The sequence below is a fragment of the Astyanax mexicanus genome, chromosome 14, assembly GCF_023375975.1.
Source record: "Astyanax mexicanus isolate ESR-SI-001 chromosome 14, AstMex3_surface, whole genome shotgun sequence".
NCBI classification, from domain to species: Eukaryota; Metazoa; Chordata; class Actinopteri; order Characiformes; family Acestrorhamphidae; genus Astyanax; species Astyanax mexicanus.
The window spans coordinates 6,313,037-6,339,889 of NC_064421.1; the positions used below are offsets into that span (position 1 = coordinate 6,313,037).

At 38.2% G+C, this 26,853-nt stretch overlaps 1 protein-coding gene across 2 annotated transcripts in view; it reads right to left on the reverse strand.

Annotated features, from left to right (window-relative positions):
* Window positions 1–26,853, reverse strand: part of ccdc85ca (coiled-coil domain containing 85C, a) — an 85,651-nt gene that overhangs the window by 24,597 nt on the left and 34,201 nt on the right. For both annotated transcript variants that reach the window (XR_007424196.1, XM_022673269.2), the window contains exons 2-3: window positions 6,506–6,570; window positions 556–657 (exon numbers count right to left, since the gene is read on the reverse strand). Coding sequence is in view for 1 of the 2 variants with exons in the window: in XM_022673269.2 (XP_022528990.2) it covers window positions 556–657; window positions 6,506–6,570 (167 nt within the window). In the remaining variant the exon portion in view is untranslated. The remainder of the gene's footprint in view (window positions 1–555; window positions 658–6,505; window positions 6,571–26,853) is intronic.

Consider the following 26,853-nt stretch of genomic DNA (forward strand, 5'->3'; position numbering starts at 1 on the left):
GTTTAATTTATGTTTTTTTTTTGCATAAATTAAAATGTAAAACTTTTGCACAGTACTGTATTTTTTTTACTTAAGTTATTTTAATAATAAAAAAATCAATACACATATGTTTATCTTACTAACTGCTTGCATTACATCCTATGTGGCTTTAGCTACTGAAAAGATGGCTCCACCCCAGAAGAAGTGTCAAACAGTAATCAAAAAGTAGTCTGTTGCCTGAGGGCAACACCACATAATAGAGAGCTAAACCTTTTTTCAAAATGACCATCGTCTTGTTTCCCAATGACGAACAGCAAATCTCCATATTTCTTTCTTTTCTCTAGCTCATGTATTACTCTAGCTCATGTACAGCAGGGATCTGGCAACCACAGTTTCTGCTGAGAGTAAAAACATCAATCCTTCATCATTATTCCTCAAAACCCCTGTAAAGAACATCAACTCCAGTTATTCCTAAATTAAACTGAAATAGACTCAGTAGTTCTCAGTGTACGTCTGAAACTCTGGTAGATAAATAAGAAGGTCAGATCAGGGTGGGTGGTGGGTGATCATACGTACATTCTGCAGAGCATCCTGGTACTTGGACAGAGCAGAGAGCTGGGACTCGGAGTGATACAGAGACAGGCCTTTCCTCAGCGTCTTCAGATCTCCAATGTTCCCCTGCAGACAAAAAGAAATATATACATGTATAAATATTAATATAATCATATATCATTAATGGAGAATAAAAAACACTATCAGTGTAGATATGCTATAGTGTTTCAACGAGTGCAGTTGCAAAAACCATAAAAATCGTTATGATGGAACTGGCTCTCATCAGGACCGTCCCAAGAAAGGAAAGAGCAAGAGTTTCCTCTGTTGTACAAGATAGGTTTATCAGAGTTACCAGCCTCAGAAACCACAGGTTAACAAACAGCTCCCCAGATAGTAAAAGCTCCTAAATGCTTCTTCACATTTTGTAGTATTTTGGTTTGTTTAAAACTTTTAATTTACTACATAATTCCTTATGTGTTCCTTCATAATCTGGATCTGGATCATAGTCTGGTTTAATTCTACACATTTCTCATGTAAAACAAATTGTAGCTGTTTTTTAAACTTGAAATAATTCAAAATATCAAAAGTGAACCATATAAACAAAGCACAGAGATCAGAGATGAGACACCACTGTTTAGTTAACAGTACACTGAGCACTAACACACATCTGATTATTCACTGGAACAGCAACCCCTGCTCTGAATCCAGGGAAACCCCTCAGCAGAATGCCACTAAAATGGCAATGCGTTTTCCTGTGGGTATTTTCACAAATGTCAAAAATCTGGAGTGATTTTATCCATGTTGAGCATGATAAACGTGCAGCGTTCTCTAATAAACCAGCAGATCCACATCCTGGAGTGATTTTTTTTAAAGAAAATTGATATAAATTAATTCATGGATATTTTAGTTAGAATTGCATTAGTTACAAATACAGTTTTTGTTCAGATACATAAGAATAATGATTTTTAAAGAACTAATGTTGTAATTTTACAAGGAACACTCAACCTACCATTATAGACTTAATCCAACAGTTACATAAATGTTTTTGTTTAATTATTATTATTTAACATGCCCATAACTTAACATGTCTATAACGCAGCAACAGTGTTGATGTAATACACTTGAACATACACTTCCATGCAATGTTAGTGTCAGAAAAGACCCTAAAAAAAAGCTTTGAAATTATAGTTAAAAAAGGGAATGGACCGTTTTTTGTTTTTATGTTGAATATAACTGCAGTCACTTTTAAGGTGAAATGGAAAATTCACAGAAGATGATAACTTGTTTGTTTGTTAGGTAAATTTTTAGCTGAATTACTAAAAATGAAACATGCCTTGTTTAACTACTCTAGCAGGCTTTAGTAACATTGAGTGAAATAAAAAATAAAAAAATAAAACATGGCTTATATTAGCTTCTCTAAAACTACAGCATGTTAAAAAAAAAAAAAGCTGGTCTAGATCTGCCATGTTTAAGGTGGAAAACGTAGCATTTTCCAAAAGTTTTAACATTAAACTTTAAACTTATTCGCTAAACATGAGTGAGAGATCATGAATTTACTAAACATGAGACACATCTTGTTTAACTACTCTAGCAGGCTTTAATAACATTGAGTGAGAGATATAAAGAATAAAACTTGTTGCTAATGTTAGCTTAGCTTCTCTAAAAAAAAAATATGCCATGTTTGGAACTGCTGGTGTTGTGCAGATGGATGAGGTTGACACACAAGAAAGAAAACACATTTTTTTAAGGTCGATCTCTGGTTTATATGATTCAATATCGGGTCATTTAAATGAAGATTGATTCGAGTTGACCTTTTAAACTCAGCCCTAGTGTTCAGAACTGTACTGTATTTCATTTACAGCAGATGATCATTTCCTCACATCTAATCTTCATGCTCAGGATGTCACGTATAGAAGAGTCTGGTCTGAACGAGCTCCGGATGAGTTCTTCTGTCGTTCTGAGAAAAGCTGAGGGAAGGACTCGGCTCGTCTGGCTCATTATTGTCTCATCTATTTGATTAGAGGAGGAAGAAGCCACTCGAGTCTATAAATTGCCCTCCATGTCTCGTCAGGCAGCAGTCATTAAGATCAGGCTCCTCCATCAGCAGTCTGAATTATTATTGATGAATTCTGGCTGTTATGATTGAGCGGCTGCCAGCGGGACGTGTCGCGTCTCCAGACGAGTCTCCAGTCTGCTTTATTTTTCCACTTTGCTGAACCCAGTTTCTGGAAGAGGGCTGGACTGCAGTGTTGCAGAGGGACGAACACAGAGGAAACACGTCCCCAGCGTTCGGACGGTTTGGACGAAACTGCGGCTCTGGGTCCAGCTCTGATCCAGACAAGCGTCCAAACATAAGAAAGACTTTCCAAATAGTGCAAAAGTCTTTGTACCATGCCATTGTTCATTCCTCATCAATTAGACTCAATTTCTTACAGGAAAAACAAGAAAAATGTAGCTTGAATGTGTATTTTTCTAGATTTAACCCTTAAGGCACAGTTATTATAACTGAAAACATTTCATCATTGCCATGTTAGAACTGGATCTAAATAGAACATACAATAAAATATATTATAAATCAATATAAAAAAAAAATCAGTTTAATGATTGATGACTAGGGGTGACTAGGGGTGTTTTATACCCCTAGATACCCCAAGATAAAATCTTGCAGCACTTCATGCTTCTCTTTACTGACAACTTTTATAGAGATGAGGATTTTATTTTCCAGCAGGACTTGGCACACTGCCCACACTGCCAAAAGTACCAACTGGTCTTATATAATATTCTAATTTTCTAAGACACTGATTTTTGGTTTTTCATTGGCTGTAAACCATAATCATCGATAATAAAATAAATAAACGTTTAAAAAATAGATCACTCTGTGTGTAATACAAAGATCTTCAATGATATTCAAATTTTTTGAGATGCACTAGTAGGTCTTCTGGAGTACATGCCTCAACAGATTAGAGCTGTTTTGGAGGCACCGACCTGCAACCTGTGCAATATTATTGTTTTTTATGTGAACTAAATGGACAAAAATATTGGAGTACCTGCTCATTCATAGTTCTTTCTAAAATCAATAATTCTCTAATTTAGTTTATCGTGCTTCCATTAAAATATTGAAGTACAAAGGCAGATAATCCAACGAATAAAGCATGATAATCTATTTTAAGCAGATGCCCCAATATGTTTGTCCATAGAAATGTTTTACCTGCCAAAGGACTGTAGATGGAAAGGAGCTTTAAAATAAGTGTGTCTAATAATTCTGTAATTACACATTAACAATCCATGTAACTACTGGTAAATTATGTATTGTTACAGATTTAATAAAGATTACGTAATTACACGTGTATAAAGGTCACTTAGACGTGGCATAATTTGTCCATCTTCTCATAATGAAATATGAATAATGAATTTAATGGTATTTAATTGTATACCAGACAAAAGCTTCTGGAGGAATGTAAATGTATACATAACTTATTCTACACATCCTATTACACACAAGTCAAAGACCTGTACAACTGTAATAAATCCGTAATAATGTGTATTTCACCAGTAGTATATGGACTGTTAATATATAACTGCACAGTTATTAGAGACACTTATTATAGAGTGGGACTGAGCTTATTTGCAAAATCTGATGCACAGCTTCTTTAATGTATTTATTAATAATATTAACATAATTTTGTCAATATTTCTGAAAATAATGCTTAAATGATTTTTTTTTTAATTAGGGGAAATCATCATATCAGGGCTTACAGGAGCATTGTTCATTCCAATAAAATAGACAAAATAAGCTAAACTAAACTAATTATATAGGGGTGGGCGATATGGACCTTAAATAATATCATAATATTTAATGATATTTTCACGATAACGATACTCTTGGTGATATGACTGAATTGAAGAAAAAAAAATCTTAAAAAAACAGATATATCTGTACATAGTAGATATATAATGGGAAATGAGAAAAGTGTGAATTTTTCTTTTGATAAAAACAGCAAAAAAGTTGTACCCTGATGTGATAATTAGAAGTGCGTGATATGATGTGATATGTCAGTGTTTTATATCGTTCATAATATTCAAAAATGTTGGAGATATTATTGCGTACGATATGATATGGCACACCCCTAATGATGAGTTTATAAAACACGATTTTTTTTTTACTTTTTTCTCAGCACAGAAAACATCTGAACATCTACTGGTTTCTACAGTATTAGTAAAAGTAAAGTCTCTACAGGCTAAAAGAGTGCACTGGCAGGTCAAGCGTTGGGGGGGATGATGAGTTATGTAGCAGAGGATCACGGTTCATAAAGACTGTCTGAACCCGTGATGGATCCTGGCTGCACCTGGCCAAAGATCTCCACACACAGATAATCTGTTTGGGTGCGGAGCGTGTCCTGGGGATCAGTGTGTGTAAGAGCTGCCTCGTGTCGGGGATGAGACCGCCCGGTGTCTGAGATAAAGACCATCCCGTGTTTGATGTTATCTATCTGATGGAATTCCCTCAGTCTGGGAGATGATCTAATCCAGACACGCAGATCATCTTCTTCTTCTTTTATGGAATCGCCTGATACAGTAATAGTGTGTGTGTGTGTGTGTGTGTGTGTGTGTGTGTGTGTGTGTGTGTGTGTGTGTGTGTGTGTGTGTGTGTGAGAGTGTGTGTGTCCAGACCAGGGCTCTGTGTGCTGATTGCTGCTGTGTGCCAAAAGCTCATACATTTTCACTTAGAGGGATTACTGGAGCTTACATGAGGTAAAAAAAAAAAAAAGTGTGTGTGTGTGTGTGTGTGTGTGTGTTTGATTTTGGACATTATTAATATCGAGTTAGCTTAACGATTTCCAATCCTCTCCTACAGCCTACTAACCTACTTAAAGCCCATAACCCACTTTATTTATCGGATCAATCCAGGCCTGTAACAATATGGTGATGTAATCAGATATCAGCAATATTTGTGTCTCTCCAGTAAATAACCATATATCAACCATTTCTCATTTTCAGGAGAAATCTGTAATAATCTTTATTTTTTATTTAATAAACCCTTTCAGACCTGAATTATGTGCCAGTGTTAAAAAATATAATAAATATTAATAATAATGCTAAATGCTAATGTTTTCTAGAAAACTCGAATATTATAATATAAAACCTACCTTAAATTAACATTTAATCCAATTAACTAAAATAAGTAACTGCTTTTTTTTGAGTTGATATTGACTTTTTTTGTTCACAAGCCATAAATAATGAAATAAACATGGAAAAAAGAGTGTTCTAAACTTTATTAACTAAAAGCTATTTTAATTTGCCTTGTTAGCTTTGTTGCTGTTTTTTTTTTCCTCCAATGCAGTAGGAGGGGCTACATTATTATTTAATTGGCTTATAAACCATTTCTTTTGGCTTGTTCATAGTCTATTCTGTTTAAAAACAGCTTTCAAATAGTCTAATGTTCAACAAAACATTTGAAAAAATAAGAAAACACATGATGTCCATTGTAATGGACACAGGGTCTGAAAGGGTCAAGTTATTGTATTATAAGTGTCTTCATAAAAGGTGTGAATATAGATATAAAACTTAGTTATATAACATTATATGTAACATTAGTTTAGCTACAATATATACACATATATATATATATATATATATATATATATATATATATATATATATATATATATAAGGCAAGAAATATTGCTTCTTAAAGTAATTAAGAAGAGTTCAGCACAGCTGTTAACTGAAAGCCTGAATTCCCGGTGACTCTACCTCATAAAGCTGACTGAGCAAATCCAGCAGAGATGTGCATATTATCTGCCATAAAAAAATGGTTCTTCTACATCTCAGCGAACCCTTCACAGTGCCTTTATTTTTAAGAGTGTTCAATACATAATTGAATACTTTGGTTTATAAGCATTGAAAATCACTATTATTATTCTAAAGTACTAAAATGAACCTTAAGCTGCTGAGAGCGTCTCGTGTCTCTTACCTGCTTGTTGTCGTCCTCTAAAATCCGGACTTTTGTCTCCAGCTGACGGATGTAGTTAGCTGAATCTGTAGAAAAATCAGAAACAAAACAAACGATTAGTCAACTGAACAGTGCTTGTGTATATAAATCATTACTACATGAATTATATTTGCTTCACTAAAAATATACCATTTGTGATACTGTCCTAAAAGCAATAAAATGACATGCAGTACAGCCAATAGCTTAGTTTAATAGCTTAGTAAATCAAGTTTAAGTTTAAGTTGTAATTGCATAAAAACACACTCATTTTTTTAATTTGAGAAAAAGAAAAACATACTTTTTATTCAATCAGAACAGAGTACAACAATGGCCTCTAGTAGTCAGGGTTTAAACACACCAATGAATAAACCAAAGTCTGACCAATATTACAAGGCAAAACAAATCAGTGTGATACAGTATATAATATATATATATTTTTAAACTCTATTATTAACTAAAGTAAAAAGGTTTAAAATGTCTGTGCAAGGGGATTCTACCAATATTTCTATTTTGTTTTTATAATTTTTTAATGGTTTATTAATTTTCAATTTTATTTATTTTTTCAAAAGGGTATGCAAACAAATGTCCAGCCCATTTTTGGAGTTTTGTGTGAAATTATATTAATTTATATCTCATTTTCCTTTGTTTTTGGTATTGTTTTAATACACTTAAACGTGTAATTGCAATCATTTTCTGGTAGAAAGCATTTTCATTTTCATTTTATTAAAACATTTCAGGTTTGGCCATGACTAAGTTTCCATCTGCTGCTGAATGTAACTCAAGCTGGTTGGCAGGTCTTGACCAGCACAGTGTATGTTTTTATTTGAGTTTTATGGTTTTAGCTGGTCTACATGCATGATCATTCTGACCAATCTAGATTATTCTGGTTGACCATCATGACTGGGATGATCAAAATCAAATGCATTACAACGTACACCATTCTTTTTAAGAGTTGGGTAACCAACTAGTTAACCAGTTTAACATACGTATTCAACAGGATAAGCAAATTTCCCACCACTTTGACCATCAAAAAGCAGCTTAAACCCTCTTAAACTAGTTCTCAGCAAAAGCTGGTCTTCAACTGACTTTTTTTTAACAGGTTGGCACTGAGCATTTCACACTGAACTACTTTTAATTACTCTTAACAATTAAATTATGCAGAAACATTGAGCTATTTCTGGCGTATATATCTCTCCCAAACATCATTAGTGCACCTCCGGGGAAAAATAAAGTATAAAAATGCAAGAAAATACATGATAAAGTAGGTTATGGTCGCTTTATCACATATTCATGCTCCGCTCCTCGTCTCCGCTGGAGCCGCGGGGCTGTTCTGTAATGAATTGTACATCGCGACTGATTACAGCGCTGTAAATCACAGCCTACAGCCTCACAACACAACATATTTAACAGATTACCATCTCGCCTTTCTCAACATAATAATCCCACAGGTTAGGAAACGAGCAGTGTTGTGCAAAATTTCCTGTGTATTTAGGCACTGCTGCACAATACCCAGTGTCCCAGAATGCACTGCACCTGCACAGCGTCAAATGAAAGACATCTGTCCAAGCAAAAGAATTCCTGAGCGCGAGAAAACTGCGGCGAAACCCAGAACTCAGACGAAAAGAAAGAAAAGGCAGAAAAGCTGGTACTTTATACTGACGTGAAAACAAAGGAGGCGTCGGGCCGAGGGAAAGCTGTGCTGCCTCTCACACAGATCAAAAGACTTCACTACAATTGTCCTCAGCTGTTTGAATACAGCCTCGGACGTCATTACAGGACAAACAACTGACGTAAGAAGGTTTATATGGTGTAAATCTGTGATAAATGACCCATGAACCATTCTTGTCAGATGTGCAAAGCACATATAGCCTATAATTATATAAAAAAAAAAATACTGTATACCAAAGGTCAGATTACTATTTGAACAACAACATTTATATCACGGATAAAATCTGACCGAAACGTACTGATTGATTACACTGTTTTCCAAATTATTATGCAAGTGATATTTGTCTCAGATTTCTTCTAAATGTTCAACGCAAATAGCAGTCTGTTTAATTTCAAGTAGGGCTGCATGATATACATCGTTTAAGCATCGTCATCACGATGTGCACAGTCACTTAAGGCAATTAAATCAAACACGTCATGTTGCAATGTTTTAATTCTCGACACAAGAAGTACTGTAGATACACAGCGCTATCTCTGTGTTTGTGTGAGTGACAGGCTGCTGCTGCCTGCGCAAGAAGCGCGAGGGGAGGCAGGAGGGTTTTGCAAAGATATTTACAGTAACAGTTGATTTTTTACGCTTTTAATCACAGAAATAAGCTAAACTGTCTGATTAAATGGTTGATTACTGTCGTTTTTGCTGTTTTTCTGAGAAGGTTATAGCTGCAGCCTGGAGCACCTCCAAAGGGCAGGGACATACCTCCAAACAGGCGGAGCCTACCTCCAAGTAGGATGGTGCTTGGTGTTACGCGGTATGGTGTTTTTCACAACGTTTTGTGCTTGTAAATAACCCCAAAGGTTAATTAATTAATCTATTTAGTTTATTAAATGTTTATTTCTTTTAAAATGCATTTTCTAAGAGTCTTAAAGCATGTTGTGCACATTGCAACCACATTTTATTTATTTAAAACGTTTAAACATTTGCCATAAAATAGTAAAGATCTAAATAATAAAGGCAGTTGTTTATCCATAGCCAATAATATTATAAATACATACACACTACACGTATTTTATTATATTGACATTTAAGAAATATAAATAATCATTAATTGTTGACTAATATATTTATCCATTTATCCATGAGCCTTTTAATCACGGAAGACTTTTTTTGTGGCATTCGGCAGAGAAATGGAGCTGTGTTGAGTGAGGTCTCCCTGCCTTACGATGTAGACTTTTATATAATATAATATAATATAATATATAATGTGATAGTACATTCTATATAACATTAAATTTGATGTAATAGAACAATAGTAATAATAATCACGGAAGACTTTTATTATGACATTCGCCGGAGCCGTGGTGAGAGAGGTCTCGCGCACAAACGCGCTCCCAGTCTCGAGCCGTATACTGTTGGTGAACTTCCCATTTGGAGGTAAGCCCCTCCTCTTTGGAGGTGCTCCAGTCTGCAGCAATACATACTTGGTTTTTCTCGGGTTTTGAGTGCTCTGCGCTGACTTAGCGTGCAGGTGGAGGCATGGCTGGTGATGTCATGGGCCCTGTATTGTTTAATATCGCGATATATATCATTGAAAAAAAAATGATAAAATTTTCCAATATCATAAAGCCCTAATTTCAAGTCATGACCCTTTAAGTATAAGTCCAATTGTATTGAACACACCTCCCAATGATAACAGTATAACAGTAAACTCAAAATGCACTGTTCCACAAGGTTGAAAGCAGGCCACAGGTTTCAAGCAATATGGGAAAGAAAAAGGATCTCTCTGCTGCTAAAACAAAAGCAATATAAAGTGCAGTGCTTTGAAAAAAAAAGTATGAAAATATTACATATTTCACGAAAACTGAAGCGTGATCATCGTATTTTGGCTGATTAAGAGCATAGACGTGTTTGTTCAGATAAAAGCAAAAATAAGGATGGTTTCCGTCAGACAAATTAATCAGATTAAGAGAGCAGCTGCTAAAATGCCATTACAAAGCAGAAAACAAGTACTTAGAAGTTATACTGACTGTCATTTGCATTGATAAAATAATAAAATATCTCTTGCATAATAATTTGAAACACAATGTGCTTTGTAGCGTTGTGATTTCGACTTGTTCTTGCTGCTGCGCTTGCGCAGATCTCCTCAATAAGAGGGCTTCCTTACGCTGCACACTGCCCCTTCTTCACTTACATTGTAAACAGCATGCTGATTGGCTCTGATTGTGGAAGGGTGTGGCTTTATCCTCAAACAGATGCTGAGAACATATGGTTTAGCTTTGAATAATAACTATAAGCCATGATTTGCTTTTTTGGTATCAATATCTTATTTTCTTATTTTTAACCATTAAACACACGCACTGTGTGCACTACATTCGCAAAGCCCTGCTCTAAAATCACGCACTGAGCTGCAGAGTGATGAAGGAAGTGCCGGGAGATGAGCCTGAATGTGTCTGGCCATGTGTTCTGAGCTGCATTCCCTGCATAGGTGTCCTGACCTCACTATCTGGAAATAATGGAGAATGCACAGTCAGGGCAAGCCTCCAGAGAGAGGGTCCCACCCTGCATTTCACGCTCCCACCCTCTAAACCCCCACATAAGTGGAGTTCAGAGAAGAGCTGCTTAACCCGTACACACTGTAGCTAGTAGATTAAACTCTACACTGCATTATACAGCTCTGTAGAAAAATAAGACGCCACTTAAAAATGAAAAATGCAGAGTTTCTTTGATTTTACCAAACTAAAAACCTCTGGAATATAAAAAAGAAAAAGATGGATGATCACAAGCCATCAAACCAAACTGAACTGCTTGAATTTGTGCACCAGGAGTAAAGCAGCATAAAGTTATCCAAAAGCAGTGTGTAAGACTGGTGGAGGAGAACATGATGCCAAGATGCATAAAAACTGTGAAAACAGTGTTATTCCACCAAATATTGATTTCTGAGCTCTTTTTTGCATTATTTGAGGTCTGAAAGCTCTGCATCTTTTTCCAGATCTGTATATGTGTGAATTACAGGTCTATCTTATTGTTTTTCAGAAGCATGTGTATGTTGCATGTGTTCCTGTGAACAGAATTTGTGAAAATCTAGTAGAAAATCATTGCTGGACCTCAGAGACAGTTACTCCCATAAAAGCAGGATAAAATATATATTTTAATACCTTTGATTTCAGAAGAAACAATGAGTGTATTAATTTTGATATTTTATTGTATGTATGACAACAGTTTGATAATTCAAGTACGCATGCATTCGATAGCTGCTACATATCAAATATAAACTGTGATGTAATTTAAGAACAAGTGTGCATTTGAGATGTATTTAGAAGCTGGATTACTAACTGATAGTTGATGACAGGTTTGAACAAGTTAGTATTGGTATTTTTTGATATGATATAAACATTATTTCTAGTGTTGGTTACTCTGATCCAGAGAAATAAATCCTAGAATAGTGGCTTAGCTGTGATGCTTGCAGCCGGGTTAATTTAGAGTAAAGCCACAATGCTAACAGACACTGCAGCCTGTCTCAGCAGAGTTGGAGTGGGTTAGCCATGATGCTAACAGCCAGGTTTTGCCAGGGTAAAGGATAACAAGGCTAACAAACATAGCAGTAAGCCATAGTAGAGTTGTAATGGGTAAAAGCTGCAATGCTAGCTGAATAGCTTTTTCTGAGCTGGATTATTTAATGATAGTTAATGATAGGTTGATAACCACACTGGTTAGATACAGCAAGGACTGATATTCAGTTCTAATACTGAATCAGTACATCACTAGTTGAACTCTCAGCTAAAGGTTAAAAAACATACACTCTTGTTTACAGGGTGTGTGTGATGCCGTTTGAAGGGGAGCGACAGCAGCATGACTCATCCTCAGGGTCAAACTCATCCTGCTGCACTCACACACACACACACACTCTACCACTTCACTTTGTCACGCCCCATCTTCGACTTCTGTTTCTCTCTCTTCTATCTTTTTCCAGTCTCTCACCCAAAACCTCACTCTCTCCATCTTTCTCTCTCTCCTCACCCATTTTCCCATCTTTTCTCCCTTAAACCATCAGTTTTTAATTCCAACAGTTAGTTTTTCCTGTGCTAATATTATAATAAAGGGTTTTTTCATGACTTTTCCATGCCTTTAAGGCAAATTTTCATGACCATACGATATTTAAAACAGTGCAGACATGAACAATAAAACCAAAATCAACTAAAACTATAATCGAAATTGATTATAATAGGCCTAAAAAATAAATCAGACACAACTTTTAATAATAAAATGTGTGTCAGATCCTGAGAGCTCCATTGTGTAGAGCTAAATTACTGAATTAACTCTGAGCTGATGTATTTGTTAGCTCAAAATAGATTTTCTCCATCGATAAACGGAAACTTTGGCGATTTGTAGACCAAATTTTCATGACTTTTCCAAAACTTTCTGGGTATTTTCAGCTTTTCAAAACATATCCAGGCCTGAAAATTGCTATTTTCATATTCCATTATTTTTCCACGTTTTTCATGACTGTACGAACCCTGTAATATTTACTCCAGAGCAAGTTTACATACTAATTACTGAGTCCAAATATTGTTTACAACTGGATTTTCTCTTATTTTAATCATCAACTGGTGTGTGCTGGCTCTCTCGCTTATGCTTAGGGGTTAAACTGGATTGTTGTAGCATTGGTTCGTCTTAGTGGCAAACAGGGTAAACGGAGCTGAGCTCTGGTACTTTAATTTGATTTAATTTGATGGAAATGGAAATAAATTATAATAACACAAATAAAAATAAATTATCTGTACTTTTACTGTTGAAGTATTGTCCTCTTTCTGGACAAATTAGGAATCTATTGGAAAATTTAATTGGGTTCTGCTTCTGGTTTCTGTTCCTCCAGGCTTTACTATGAACTCAATGAAGGCAGTCTGAGACACTTGGTCTGGGAGAAGGCAATGGGCCAATCAAATGAGTAGGTAGGTCAGTGTAGGTGATTTTAGCTTAATATCTATAAAAGTTAAGGAAATAAAACCACAGCATCCTTGCTGTTTTTTTCCATGTCTTTGGTCTCACCCCATCCTATCTCTCTCTCTCTCTCTTATTATCTCTCTCTCTCTCTCTTTTCATGCCTAATTACCTCTATTTGGGGGTCGTCCCTTTCTGCCCTTCACTGCTGTAAATCAGAGTGAATCACGCAGAGTGACACACCTGTTCCTACTGAACTCACTCCCATTCTTACACAGCGTAACAAACCCATCACTGTGACGGCGTCCTGCTGAGAGCTTGGCTCCGGAGTTTAAAAGAAAAGAAAAAAAAAAAAAAAAAAAAGCTCAATCCTTTGAAACTCCACACACTGGCGCCATTTTGTATTTTGTACCGTCTCATCATCACAGGAACTGAATTAACCAATTATCAGTATCCTCACCTGCCACCAGGTGTCAGTGCTGCTCTGTTTATTTGGGCTAACGTTAATAAAAAACAGCATCTTTACAAGAAAGTAACCAAGAAATAAGAGGTTTAAATTTCTCAATGAAGAGGAGACCCGTGGACGAGGGCGGCGCGGATGATAACGGCTGGTAAATAAGCGCGGCAGGTGTGCGACGGGGCTGTTTGAGTAGTAAAACTGCGACGGGGTGGACGGGGAGGCAGAGGCTTCTCTTGGTTAATCCTCTTTGCCTTCCTTGTGACCCTCTAATCTAACTACAGTACATCTGATCACCTGACCCACAGCCAGCGCACAAGCCGATTAGAGCGAGGGCCGAGCAGCCAGGCCACAAATCAAAGCCGAAAGAGAGAGAGAGAGAGAGAGAGAGAGAGAGAGAGAGAGAGAAAGAGAGAGAGAGAGAGAGATGCCCCCTCCTCTTACATTCATCATTGGAGTGGTCTTTCATCTCTGCAGGGCTGCAATGCAGCAGAAGCTGCAGAACGTGCAGGGTTCCACTGCTCGGATTTTGGGATTTTCTCCACTATGTGAGGATTTGTTGGGTAGAAACGAGCCAAAAATCTGCTCGTGTAAACATACGCTATATGTCCAAATATGTGTAGACACCTTTAAACCTAGTGTATCTTCTGAAATCAAGTGTATTATCAATACCTTAGAGGGAGTTTTCCCTCAAGCCTCAATTGTAACAGTTTCCACTGTTGCAAAAGACTGACTGGGGTGGGACAAAATAGAAATATTTTTGAATATTGAAATATATATTGTGTCGTTTTCGTTTGCAATGCATAATCAAAATGTGGCATCAAATATATTTCACGATATTTTAAAGGCACAAGCTATTTTCACTCAGGTGTATGTAGTAGTGTCTACTATTACTTCTATGACTATTCTATGGAAGTCAATTTAAATTTTAATAAAGTCATTTATTTCCAAGTTTTGTCATCATCTCTTTCTGTCCATTCATCATGACATTTTGAGACAATTTACCAGAGATACCAGGTTTTTGCTATCTACATTCTATAAAACCTGCATTTCAGTTCTTTCTCACTTACACCTAAATATTAAAATTTGTTTGCATACAATGGCCATTGTATTCCAAACCATCACCGACCATCAGTAAAATTTGCATTTCATTTGGAAAAAAAGAGTGGAGAGAGACACAGACACAAGCTCCAAACTGCTTGAGGTCTAGTGTGAAGTTTCCACAATTAGCCAATCAGTGATGGTGTGGAGAGGCATGCCATCTGCTGGTGTTGATCCACTGTGTTCTATCCGAAGTCCAAACTCAGTGCAGTTTTGTTTTCACACAAAATCTTACAGCACTTCATGCTTCCCTCTGCTACTGACAACTTTTATGGACATGTGGATTTCATTTTCCAGCAGGATTTGGCGCACTGCACACACTGCCAAAATTACCAATTGATCTTATATTAATAATATTCAAATTTTCTGAGGCTCTGATTTTTGGGTTTTCATTGGCTGCAAGTCATAATGATCAACAATAAAATAAATAAACGCTTAAAAATAGAACTGAATTACTGAAATGAAGTAACTTTTCAATGATATTCTAATTTTTTGAGATGCACTAGTAGCTCCATGAACGATTTTTTGGAGGTGTTGGAGGGGCATTAGAGCGGTTGGAGCTTCATTACTCTTTATCCATTACATTTGGGATTGTTTGGGTATCATTTATGATCCAGAACTGATCCTCCATCTCATCTTAAAGGTATCAGATAGAAAATCATCAATCCAGAAGAGAATGCAGATCCACAGTTTCATATCTCAACGTTGGTGAAGCAGCAGAACTAAGAATTCTGAAGTAATGGAGCTCCATTGTGTACCTCTGGGATGAGTTGGATCATCAGGTCTGGAGCTTCACAACTGGCACTTGGAGCTTCAACATCATTTAGGTCAGCTAAATTCACTGTATAGAAGATGTGACTGGATACTTCTGGACATATAAGTGTATCTATGGATGGAATCCCCCCGTTCTTTCAGTCTATAAGCCTGGAGCTCTGACTGAAAGTGGGCCATTCCATTGTTAGCAATGGGAAACTGAGAGGATTACCACAGGAACCTCTTCCTTTACTCTCTAAGTATCTGTGTATACACACACACACAAACACAAAGAGAGAGAGAGAAAGAAAAAGAGAGGATATCTGACGCACAGGTGGCTTGAACCAACCCTCCGAATGGGGCTAATTAGTATTAGAGTCATGGCTGAGGTCCTGAGCCCCACCCTCCCTCAGTAACTCTGCTGCAGCACTCAGCTCTGCACAGCGAGCTCCATATCCTGCTCTTCCTCACACCGTCTCCAACACTCAACCCTTTAGAGATGTGTACAGTAGCCTAAAAACACACTAAAGTAAAAGTACACGCCTTGATACCAACCACAACAAGACCCAACCTGACGTACACGCTGCCTCAACCTCAACAACCCGGCCCTCACTGCAGCAATTCATACAAACAGAATCACACTAATTCTTATGAATCTGCAATCATGAGACCGGAAAACCCGGCTAATCTCGCTTACAGTAATTCTTGGGCTTATCATTGAATTTAAACATGCCTCGGGCATCGCACACTCGCCTACAACCATATCAGGGTTACGCAATCTCACGTAGACTGGTTTATATGGTTTCTGATGTGCGTGACATATTGTTTTGCAAAAAAAAGGCTTTGAGATTGCTGTTATCACTGTTTTTAGTCATTATATTTTAATCTTGGATCATTTGCAGCACCAAAAAGTTTGGACACGCCTTAAATTAAAAGTTTTTCATTATTTTAAAATTAATATTATATTTTATATGGAATTATTTAGTAAATCAGAATAGGTTTTATTTTTATTTTATATCTTGCCATTTTCTCAGTCAGCTGGAATGGCTTTCAGTTAACAGCTGTGCTGAACTCATCAAGAGTTAATTACTTGAATTTATTGTCTCCTACTGTGTTTGAGAGCATCAGTTGTAAAGTAGTGAAGAGGTAGAGTTACAGGTATACAGTGAATAGTGAATATTTGAGTAATGTTCTAATCCAGATTATGAGAAGAAAGAAGTACTCAACTAAATAAAGAAAAAAAAATACTTTAAGGAAGAAATGAAGATCAGTCAATACTTTAAGATGAATTTTAAGAACTTTGAAAGTATCCTTAAGTGCAGTCGCCGCAAAGACCATCAAAAACATTATAATGATGGAACTGGCTCTCATCAGATACCCTTTATGAGAGTCATCCCAGATAAGAACCACCTAAATGCTTCTTCACAGAGTATTTTGGTTTATTTGACACTTTTAAGTTACTACTTGATTCCTTATGTGTGTTTCCTTATACTCTGGATGACTTTATTATTCACTATTTTTCACTATTTTAGTGCAGAATATTTAGTGCATGCATATGAACAGCAAACAAACAATTAAGTAAATGCAGTAAATAGAAAATGTATGCTTTTGAGAATATCGCTATTATTATTACAATACAGAGTTTATTTGTTTCATCTCAAATTTGCACAATGTTATTTTGTTTGATACGATATATAGCGGCACACCCCTAACCAAGCACTTTTTTTAAAAAAGGTAGAGAAAACACGGCCATAGCAACACCGCATTCACGCAAGTGTTGCGGCTCGTCTGTCTGAGTGGGCTTGACTTAATTGGAGCGACAGGGGGGTGTGGGATGGCCTTGGAGGATGTCTCTCTCTGTCTTGTCTCATTGTATCAGAGCCGTGACCCACTTGCAGCGAGCGCTGCTGTGTGTTTGTATTGCTTGCGCTGATCATTTGTTGGGTCTAAGCTGGGAGCAGAGGGCCGGGCGGGTGCTGTTAGGGCAGCGGGGGGTGTTAGGGAGTATTAGAGTAGTAGCTGGCTGAGAGAGGTACCGTAATCACGCTGGACTCGGACCAACACAGCCCAGAACAATCTCCAAGACTTGCGTCAACATTACTCTGTACATAAAGGGCTGAGCTGGAAGATTATTACAGGGGAAGAATTACTGTATGAGGACTTTGACCAGCGAACGCACGGCGGTTATGTCACATCCTACAACATGTGATCGCTGGCGGTGCTGCTGATACTACGATAAACACCCAACAACCCAAGTTTGGGCGGAATTATTTTGATAAATGTAGACATAATAGAAGCATATCACCTAGGCAGGGGTGTGCCATATTGTATCGTACGCAATAATATTGCCAACATTTTTGAATATCGTGAATGATATTATACCCTGAAATATCATGCCATATCCCCCAAACCTAATTATGACATCAGGGTACCACTTTTTTCTTTTTTGCTGTTTTTAGCAAAAGAAAAATTCATACTGTTCTCATTTCCCGTTATATATCTACTAGACACAGATTATATCTGTTAGAGGCATGCCATATCATATCCTATGCAATTAAAAATATATATTTTTTAAATTAATTTTTGGTCATATCGCCAAGAGTATCGTATCGCAAGAATACCATGAAATATCGTGATATTATTTTAGGGCCACATCGCCCACCCCTAATAGTTAATCAGTCAACCGTGCTCTTTACTGATTAAGTGTCCAAATATTTGTGGACACCCCTTCTAATGAATAGGGGTTGGACAAAATACCATTATTGTGATATACTGTAGAGTTTTGATTGTCTCGTATTGTATTGATACGTGGCATCAAATATGGATATTGTTATTCAATCATATCATTTGTAAGGCAGGGAATCAAAATTGGATACCAAAAAAGTAGCAACCGAAAAGTTTTGAAACGTCTAAAAAAACAAATCAGTGCCCATATTCAATACTTTGCATGAAACAGTGACTATCAATGAAGGTCTATTTTCTGTCCTATTTTCATACAAAAAACGCACTGGAATACGAAGCGCTATGTGACGCTAGTAAGGAACATGGGTGTCGCCATGTTTTCCTTCTAATTCAGCAGGTCTCGATGCCGGGTGGCGAGATCTGTATAGCTAAGACTAAGTAAACAAAAGAGCTAGCGCTTACCACGGTCAGCGGTTAATGCTAGTGATGCTCAAGCAGTGCTAGCCGGGGTTCGCAGCAGGCTACAGGTTGATAATATTCACTTCTGAATGGTACAAGAGCTAGCGCTTAGCGCAGTTAGTAGTTAATGCTAATGATGCTCCAGCAGTGCTAGCTGGGTTTATCAGCAGGCTACAGGCTAATTATACTCACTTCTGAACGGTTAAAGAGCTAGTGCTTAGAGCGGTTAGTGGCTAATGCTAATGATGCTCCAGCGGGTGCTAGCTGGGTTTAGCAGCAGGCTACAGGTTGATAATACTCACTTCTGAACTGTTAAAGAGCTAGCAGTAGCTCGGTTAGCGAATAATGCTAATCCTGCTCCAGTAGTGCTAGCTGGGTTTAGCAGCAGGCTACAGGTCGATAATACTTACTTCTAAACTGTTGAAGAGCTAGCGCTTAGCGCGATTAGTGGTTAATGCTAATGCTGCTCCAGCAGTGCTAGCCGGGGTTTGCAGCAGGCTACAGGCTGATTATACTTACTTCTGAAGTACTAAAGAGCTTAGCGCGGTTAGTGGGTAATGCTACAGCCTCAGAGCTGGAGAACTAAACTGAAACTCCTGTATAACTCTGTACTTCAGCGGAGTGGCTTTACTACTTGACGGGTTGAATTCATACATAAGGTGACGGGTGTACGGGATTATAAAACACACTGTGCATCTTTGGGAAAATTAAAGGATTTTAATGCACCTTATAGTGATAAAAATATCAGTAAAGCCTGGTAGCTCAAAATACAAACATTTTGAATTGAGATTATTTTTTCTAATTGATGATGTCCACATTGGAAGCACCATAGCAACAACAGCCAGTTTATTAAAAAAAATAGAGAAAGGTTGTGTAAAAATCCTTATATCAGAAAAAATGAAGTCAGAAGTGTGCACGTAAACCTGTTGTACATCGAATGCAATTACTTTGTACACATCCACAATTTGAACAGTATTGCAAAACGACAGCAATAACTCTCAACTTCAAAGAGTTTTTTTTTTTTTTTTTTTAAATCAGAGCCTTTGTACCGAGTCGCTTATGGTATCAATAAAACTCTCGTTATCTCAGCCAGCCGGCCCACCGCTGAGATCATATGTAAAGTTATATTAGAAGGAAAACAAGCGTGCCCCCCCTGCTATCGGCTCTTCTCCGAGCAGCGCGGGGAAATGAGCTCGGTATGACAGAGGCCCAGAAACCATTTAAATTACTCCAAGATGTGAAAGAGAGTCTGGCCAAACAGTGCAGTATTGTTACACACCCCTGTGGGTCCTCGCTCTGGTGTTGAGCATTTCTCCATGAAACCTGAAGCTTCATGATGTTCAGGAGGGGGGATACAGTGAATGGAGCAGCAGGGGTCTGACCGTGTGTGGCACCTCATTGACTGTGGTACATAGCGAATCAATACCTGACTAACTGAACGACAGGAGACTGGCACATACTGTCAGAGTGTCTCTGTCTCCGAGTGTGTGCACAATACTAAAATAAATATACATATATTCCCTACAAATGATAGTGTTAAATATCAATATGCTCATTAAAACACCTCCAAATTAGGGCTAAACGATATGGACATTATTTGCCGTATATCACGATATATTTAAAAGCCACTGGAGCCACCTGTGGTGTATTTAATATGTATGTCCTATGTAAATTACACACTAAACAGAAAGCTAGATGATAGTAAAATATTATTAATTACCACAAAACATTTTTTTACAATACAACATTTATTGCAATATTTTGACATGCAGACAAAATGCACCAGCAGAGGCAGATTCTGGAAAATGAGTTGCAACCAGTTAGCAACCACTTCATAGAAAGAGGAAATCATAGAAAGCACCTAGACTACTATGGTAACCAGCTAGCAACTACCTAGCAACCATTTAGCAACACCACTGCAAGCCATAGAAAGCACCTGCTCTACAACTGGAACCACTTTGCAACCCCATAGCAATACCACTGCAACCACCTGGGTTACCATAGAAAGCACCTAGACTACTATGATGACCAGTAAGCAACCACTTAGCAACCAACTGTGGCGTATGTAATATGTAAGTCCTATTTAAATCACGCAATAAACAGAAAGCTAGGGGATAGTCAAATATTATTTAACATAAAACATTTTCACAATACACAATTTAATGCAATATTTTGATATGCAGACAAAATGCATCAGCAGAGATAGATTCTTTAAAAATACTATAGACTATTTAAATACACCTTCATGCACACTACATTGATTTTTATTCAGTTTTTTGCTGCACATTATCTTATTTTGACATTATTTTTTACACTCTGTAATGAAACATACAGTAGGGTTATTGTTTTCTAAAGCACTGATGATAATGTATCGACTATATGCTTTGCTATGCATATTGAGGATAAGAAAATGTATCATGATACGAGAAAAGATTTATATATTGCCCAGCTCTACTCCAAGCATTGATTTTGTGAGCCTAGTATCATGTAGTGTTATGGAATAGGTTTTAATTGTAAACCACCCCTGCAACCACTTTGCAACACCAAGCAAACCACTTAGGAAACCAGAAAAAAAACATCTATCAATACATGGCAACCACCCAGCAACCACTTAGCAACACCACTGCAAGCACTTGAAATCATAGAAAGCACCTGCACTACGACTGGAACCACTTTGCAACCCCATAGCAACACCACTGCAACCACCTGGGATATCATATATAGCACCTAGACTACTACAGTAATCACTTTATAACCCCATAGCAACACCACTGCAACCACCGGGGATACTATAAAAAAGCACCTATACTACTACGATGACCAGTTAGCAACCACCTAGCAACCGCTTAGAAAATCATAGAAAGCACCTAGACTACTGCAGTGACCAGTTAGAAACCACTGCAAGCACTAAGGAAATCATAGAAAGCACTTAGACCACCACAGCAAACATTTTATAACAACCTAGCAACCACATAGCAACACCACTGCAACCACCTGGGATATTATAGAAAGCACCTAGACTACTATGATAACCAGTTAGCAACCACAAAGCAACACCACTGACAGCACCTGGGATATCATATATAGCACCTAGACTACTACAGTAATTACTTTGCAACCCCATAGCAACACCACTGCAACCACATGGGATACTATAAAAAAAAGCACCTATACTACTATGATGACCAGTTAGCAACCACCTAGAAACCACTTAGAAAATCATACAAAGCACGTAGACTACTGCAGCGACCAGTTAGAAACCACTTTGCAACACCATTGCAAACACCTGGGATATCATATAAAGCACCTAGACTACTACGATAACCAGTTGCCAACCACAAATCAACACCACTGAAAGCACCTAAAATATCATTGAAAGCGCCTATACTACAACTGGAACCACTTTCCAACCCCATATCAACACCATTGCAACCACCTAAGATATCATAGCAACCACTTAGCAACACCTTAGCAACTGCTTCTAAAAGTAAAACCCAATACTTTTTCAATAAATTGATGTTTTTTTGTACTGAGTTTTACTATCCTAAGTTTACTTTATTTGGTTTAAGCTTTATCATGTAAAAGCCTAGAACAGGGGTATCCAAACTACGGACCTCGGGCCATTTGCGGCCCGTTTCCTTTTTTGGAGCGGCCCGCGAGGTATTTTAGAAATAGAATGAAAGTTGGCCCGCTGTTAAGCAGGTTTTTATAATGTGAGATTCAAAGTTCAACGCTAGGTGTCAGAAACGGGCCAAAGAGTCTAAAAGTGGAGAGGATGCGCATTTCTAGCACAGAAAAACAGGCTAAAGAGTCTAAAAGCGGAGAGGGTGCGCATTTCTAGCGCAGAAAAGCGGGCTAAAGAGTCTAAAAGCGGAGAGGGTGCGCATTTCTAGCGCAGAAAAACGGGCTAAAGAGTCTAAAAGGGGAGAGGGTGCGCATTTCTAGCGCTGAAAAAAGGGCCAAAGACTCTAAAAGCGGAGAGGGTGCACATTTCTAGCGCAGAAAAACGGGCTAAAGAGTCTAAAAGCGGAGAGGGTGCGCATTTCTAGCGCAGAAAAACGGGCTAAAGAGTCTAAAAGCGGAGAGGGTGCGCATTTCTAGCACAGAAAAACGGGCCAAAGAGTCTAAAAGCGGAGAGAGTGCTCAGTTGTAGCGCAGAAAAACGGGCCAAAGAGTCTAAAAGTTGCCGTAATTAAGGAGTTTAATATTAAGAGACATCATGAAATTAAACATCAATTTGAAAAATCTTAGTTTACACAACACTGTCAAAGATAAAGATAGTCAGTCAAGTAAAATGGTGTGTAAATGAAAGTAATCAGGAAAAATGTATTATTTAAAGTGGTATATTTCATTATTTGTTTTATTATAGAGTCTGTGGCCCGTGACTTCAAATATATTTCTCCTTCTGGCCCCCAACAAAAAAAGTTTGGACACCCCTGGCCTAGACGTTTCAATAATATTATATGAACATTTCTCAGAACTGTACATCATAAACAAGTGAATGTTTAACTCAATGTTCCTCACAGATACTAAACCATCTACAGGAAACCATGTCATTTATCACAGTAAGGGAAGTGGCTTTACTGTTACAGGTTACAGGGAATTGTGTGGTTCTGGTTGTAATTTGTGATTGGCTCTGGTTTAGGCTCCGTTGGTCCTGGCCTGTCTTCACTCAGATCTGCAGATGTGGAGCGCTGTGTGGATGTTATCTGACACTATCTGACTCCACACTAAACACACAGTCACACTTCTAGCTGTCTAAAAGTGAAACCGCCACACCCACTTTTGGCACCGAGCAGTGAAATAATCACCTGCACTTTTAAAATGCAGTTCCTCTCACAGTTCACTAATGAGTCGATCAGACAAAAAGCTATGTTTTCACTTTTGATTTCTCAGCCCCGCCCACTCACGCTGAAAATTTCAGGAGTATTTCAGGGTGAACTGCTTTCTGAGTCACGGCTTCTCAGAACACAGTCCATTTACATAGAATAGGTCTTAAAGCAATAGCAACAAAACAGTACGTCAGCTTAAGGCCTTAAGGATAAAGAAAGATGGGGAAATAATCAGGTAAAATTAATGATGACACATAGAAAGAGCGCAATCCGAGATAGAGCGGACTGACCGATAGAGCTGATCTGAGTGAGTTAGTACTCTTTGAGCTAGCTCTCTCTGATAGAGCGCACTCCAAGATAGAGTGCTCAGTGAGATAGCTCACTCTCTGAGTCAAAGCTGTTTCTGAGTGAGTTAGTGCTCTTTAGGCTAGCTCTCTAAAAGATAGAGCGCTATCCAAGGTAGAGCTGTTTCTGAGTAAGTTTGTGCCTTTTGAGCTAGCGCTCTCTGAGATGGAGCTGTTTCTGAGTGAGTTAGTGCTTTTTGAGCTAGCTCCCTGAGATAAGAGTGCTCTCTGATAGAGCGATAGAGTGCTCTCTGAGACAGAAACCGCTCCCTGAGCTAGAGTGCTCTCTGATAGAGCGATAGAGTGCTCTCTGAGACAGAAACCGCTCTATCTCAGAGAGTTCTCTGAGTGAGTTAGTGCTTTTTGAGCTAGCTCCCTGAGATAAGAGTGCTCTCTGATAGAGGGATAGAGTGCTCTGTGAGATAGAGCGCACTCCGAGATAGAGCGCTTAGAGATAGAGCTGTTTTTGAGTGAGTTAGTACTCTTTGAGCTAGCTCTCTCTGATAGAGCACACTCCAAGATAGAGAGCTCAATGAGTCAAAGCTGTTTCTGAGTAAGTGTGTGCCCTTTGAGCTGTCTCTCTCTGAGACAGAGCGCTCTCTGAGATGGAGCTGTTTCTGAGTGAGTTAGTGTTTTTTGAGCTAGCTCCCTGAGATAAGAGTGCTCTCTGATAGAGCGCACTCCGAGATAGAACGCTTAGAGATAGAGCTGTTTTTGAGTGAGTTAGTACATGCTCTGGATAGCATGCTCTGAGATAACTCACATCCTGATTTAAAGCTGTTTGAGGTAGTTATTGCTCTGAGATAGAGAGCTCTCTGAGATAGAGCACTAACTCTAAGAGCTAACTCATAGCAGTGCTGATTTCAGTCAGGACCCGCAGAAGCTGCAGGACTGTGGGGTCGGTCTGCAGTGTGGCTGTACCCCGCCGCACCGAGCCGCCACTGCTGCTGCTGATGAGAGCTGCACTGACAGCAGTAAAACTGTAGGCCATAAAGTGCACAGTGCAGCCTGTCAGGACTGAGCCCGGTGTCAGAGCCTGCTGCATCACTCACACACACACTGCACTAACCTACGTCTGCAGCATTCACATCACACACCCCGCTCTCATCACCACAGAACAGAGAGAGAAAAAAGAAAAGAAAAAAGACAGATACAAATGAATAATAGAACAACACATAAACAACATAAAAGAAACTGAAAACTTGAGCACAATAATGTCAAAAAAACTATTCCAGCACTTAAATTAGAATAAAATGGGTCAAATCATTTTATTCTACAACTACAGGGGTTGGACAAAGAAACTGAAACACCTGTCATTTTAGTGTGGGAGGTTTCATGGCTAAATTGGAGCAGCCTGGTGGCCAATCTTCATTAATTGCACATTATTGCACCAGTAAGAGCATGAAGAGTGTGAAGGTTCAATTAGCAGGGTAAGAGCACAGTTCTGCTCAAAATATTGCAATGCACACAACATTATGAGTGACATACCAGAGTTCAAAAGAGGACAAATTGTCGGTGCACGTCTTGCTGGGGCATCTGTGACCAAGACAGCAAATCTTGTGATGCATCAAGAGCCACGATATCCAGGGTAATGTCAGCATACCACCAAGAAGGACCAACCACATCCAACAGGATTAACTGTGGACGCTGAAGAGGAAGCTGTCTGAAAGGGATGTTCGGGTGCTAACCCGGATTGTATCCAAAAAACATAAAACTACGGCTGCTCAAATCATGGCAGAATTCAATGTACACCTCTACTCTCCTGTTTCCACCAGAACTCCAATTTTAAATTATTGTGGTCTAAAACCAGGTGTTTCAATTTCATTGTCCAACCCCTGTATGTGGTCAAGGGTTTAAAACCATATGCTTTATTTAGTGTTCCATTATTCCACTTTTAAACAATTATAACGACATTAAACAACAAAAAATATAGATTTTGGTTCAAATACACCAAATCATTTTACTAAAATTAATGTACAGTGTATTTAAAAGTGTATTTACAGTAACATGACTTATTGTCAAACTTTACACCTCTCTGTTCACACTCTTTCCCTTTCACTCTCTGGCATTTTAAACCCTCCTCAGTGTGCTGTGATTCACAGCGCCGGCACTGACCTCACTGGACCGGTGCCAGGCCCGCCGGCTCCTCCTGCAGGGGAGTGCTGATGTTGGGTGGGGAATAGCAGAACACTGGATTCATGCAGACGAGCCGCAGACCGGGGAATGTTAGCCTGATCCAGTGTCTGCTTATATTACACACCACCACAATGTCAACAAACCCCGCCCCCTTGCATCCTCAACCACACAACAACCAACACAGCCACGGGCAGAGAGAGAAAGAGAGAGAGAGAGAGAGAGAGAGAGAGAGACAGAGAGAGAGAGAAAGAGAGAGTGTGTGTGTGGTCACGTAGAGATGCTGCTGTCATTATTCATCTACACAGCAAGAAAGGGATGACAGAGCGAGGGAGAGAGAAGAGAGCGAGAGAGAGAGAGAGAGATAGAGAGAGAAATAGCAATTCCAATGCCATCCTCAGGAATGACCAAAATTTGGTGCTTGATTACATATATTTCTCAAATATGATCACACTTCTTGTGGTTAAATTCCAAATTATTATTATTATTATTATTATTATTATTATTATTAATTATTATTGAATGAATGAAGTTCAACTTATATAGCGCCTTTCTAGAAGCCCAAGGACGCTTTACAATTTACACATTTTACGTATGTCCATTCACACTCAGCACTCATCCACACACCGGTGAGAAGCGGCAGCCAATAGCGCACAGCGTACTCTCAACCGGAAACAACCACCGTCCACCTGGAGGACTGCATCCAGCACTACAGCATTTACCCAGGACAGAGTGCTAATCTATTTCTGGGCACAGTCATACACACACATTTACAAAAACACACACACTTACCACACACTTTACACATACACACCAGATCAATTTAGGGCAATTTAGAGTATCCAATTCACCAGATCAATTTAGAGTATCCAATTTACCTGATATCCATGTTTTTGGATTATTATTATTATTATTATTATTATTATTATTATTATTATTATTATTATTATTATTATTATTATTAG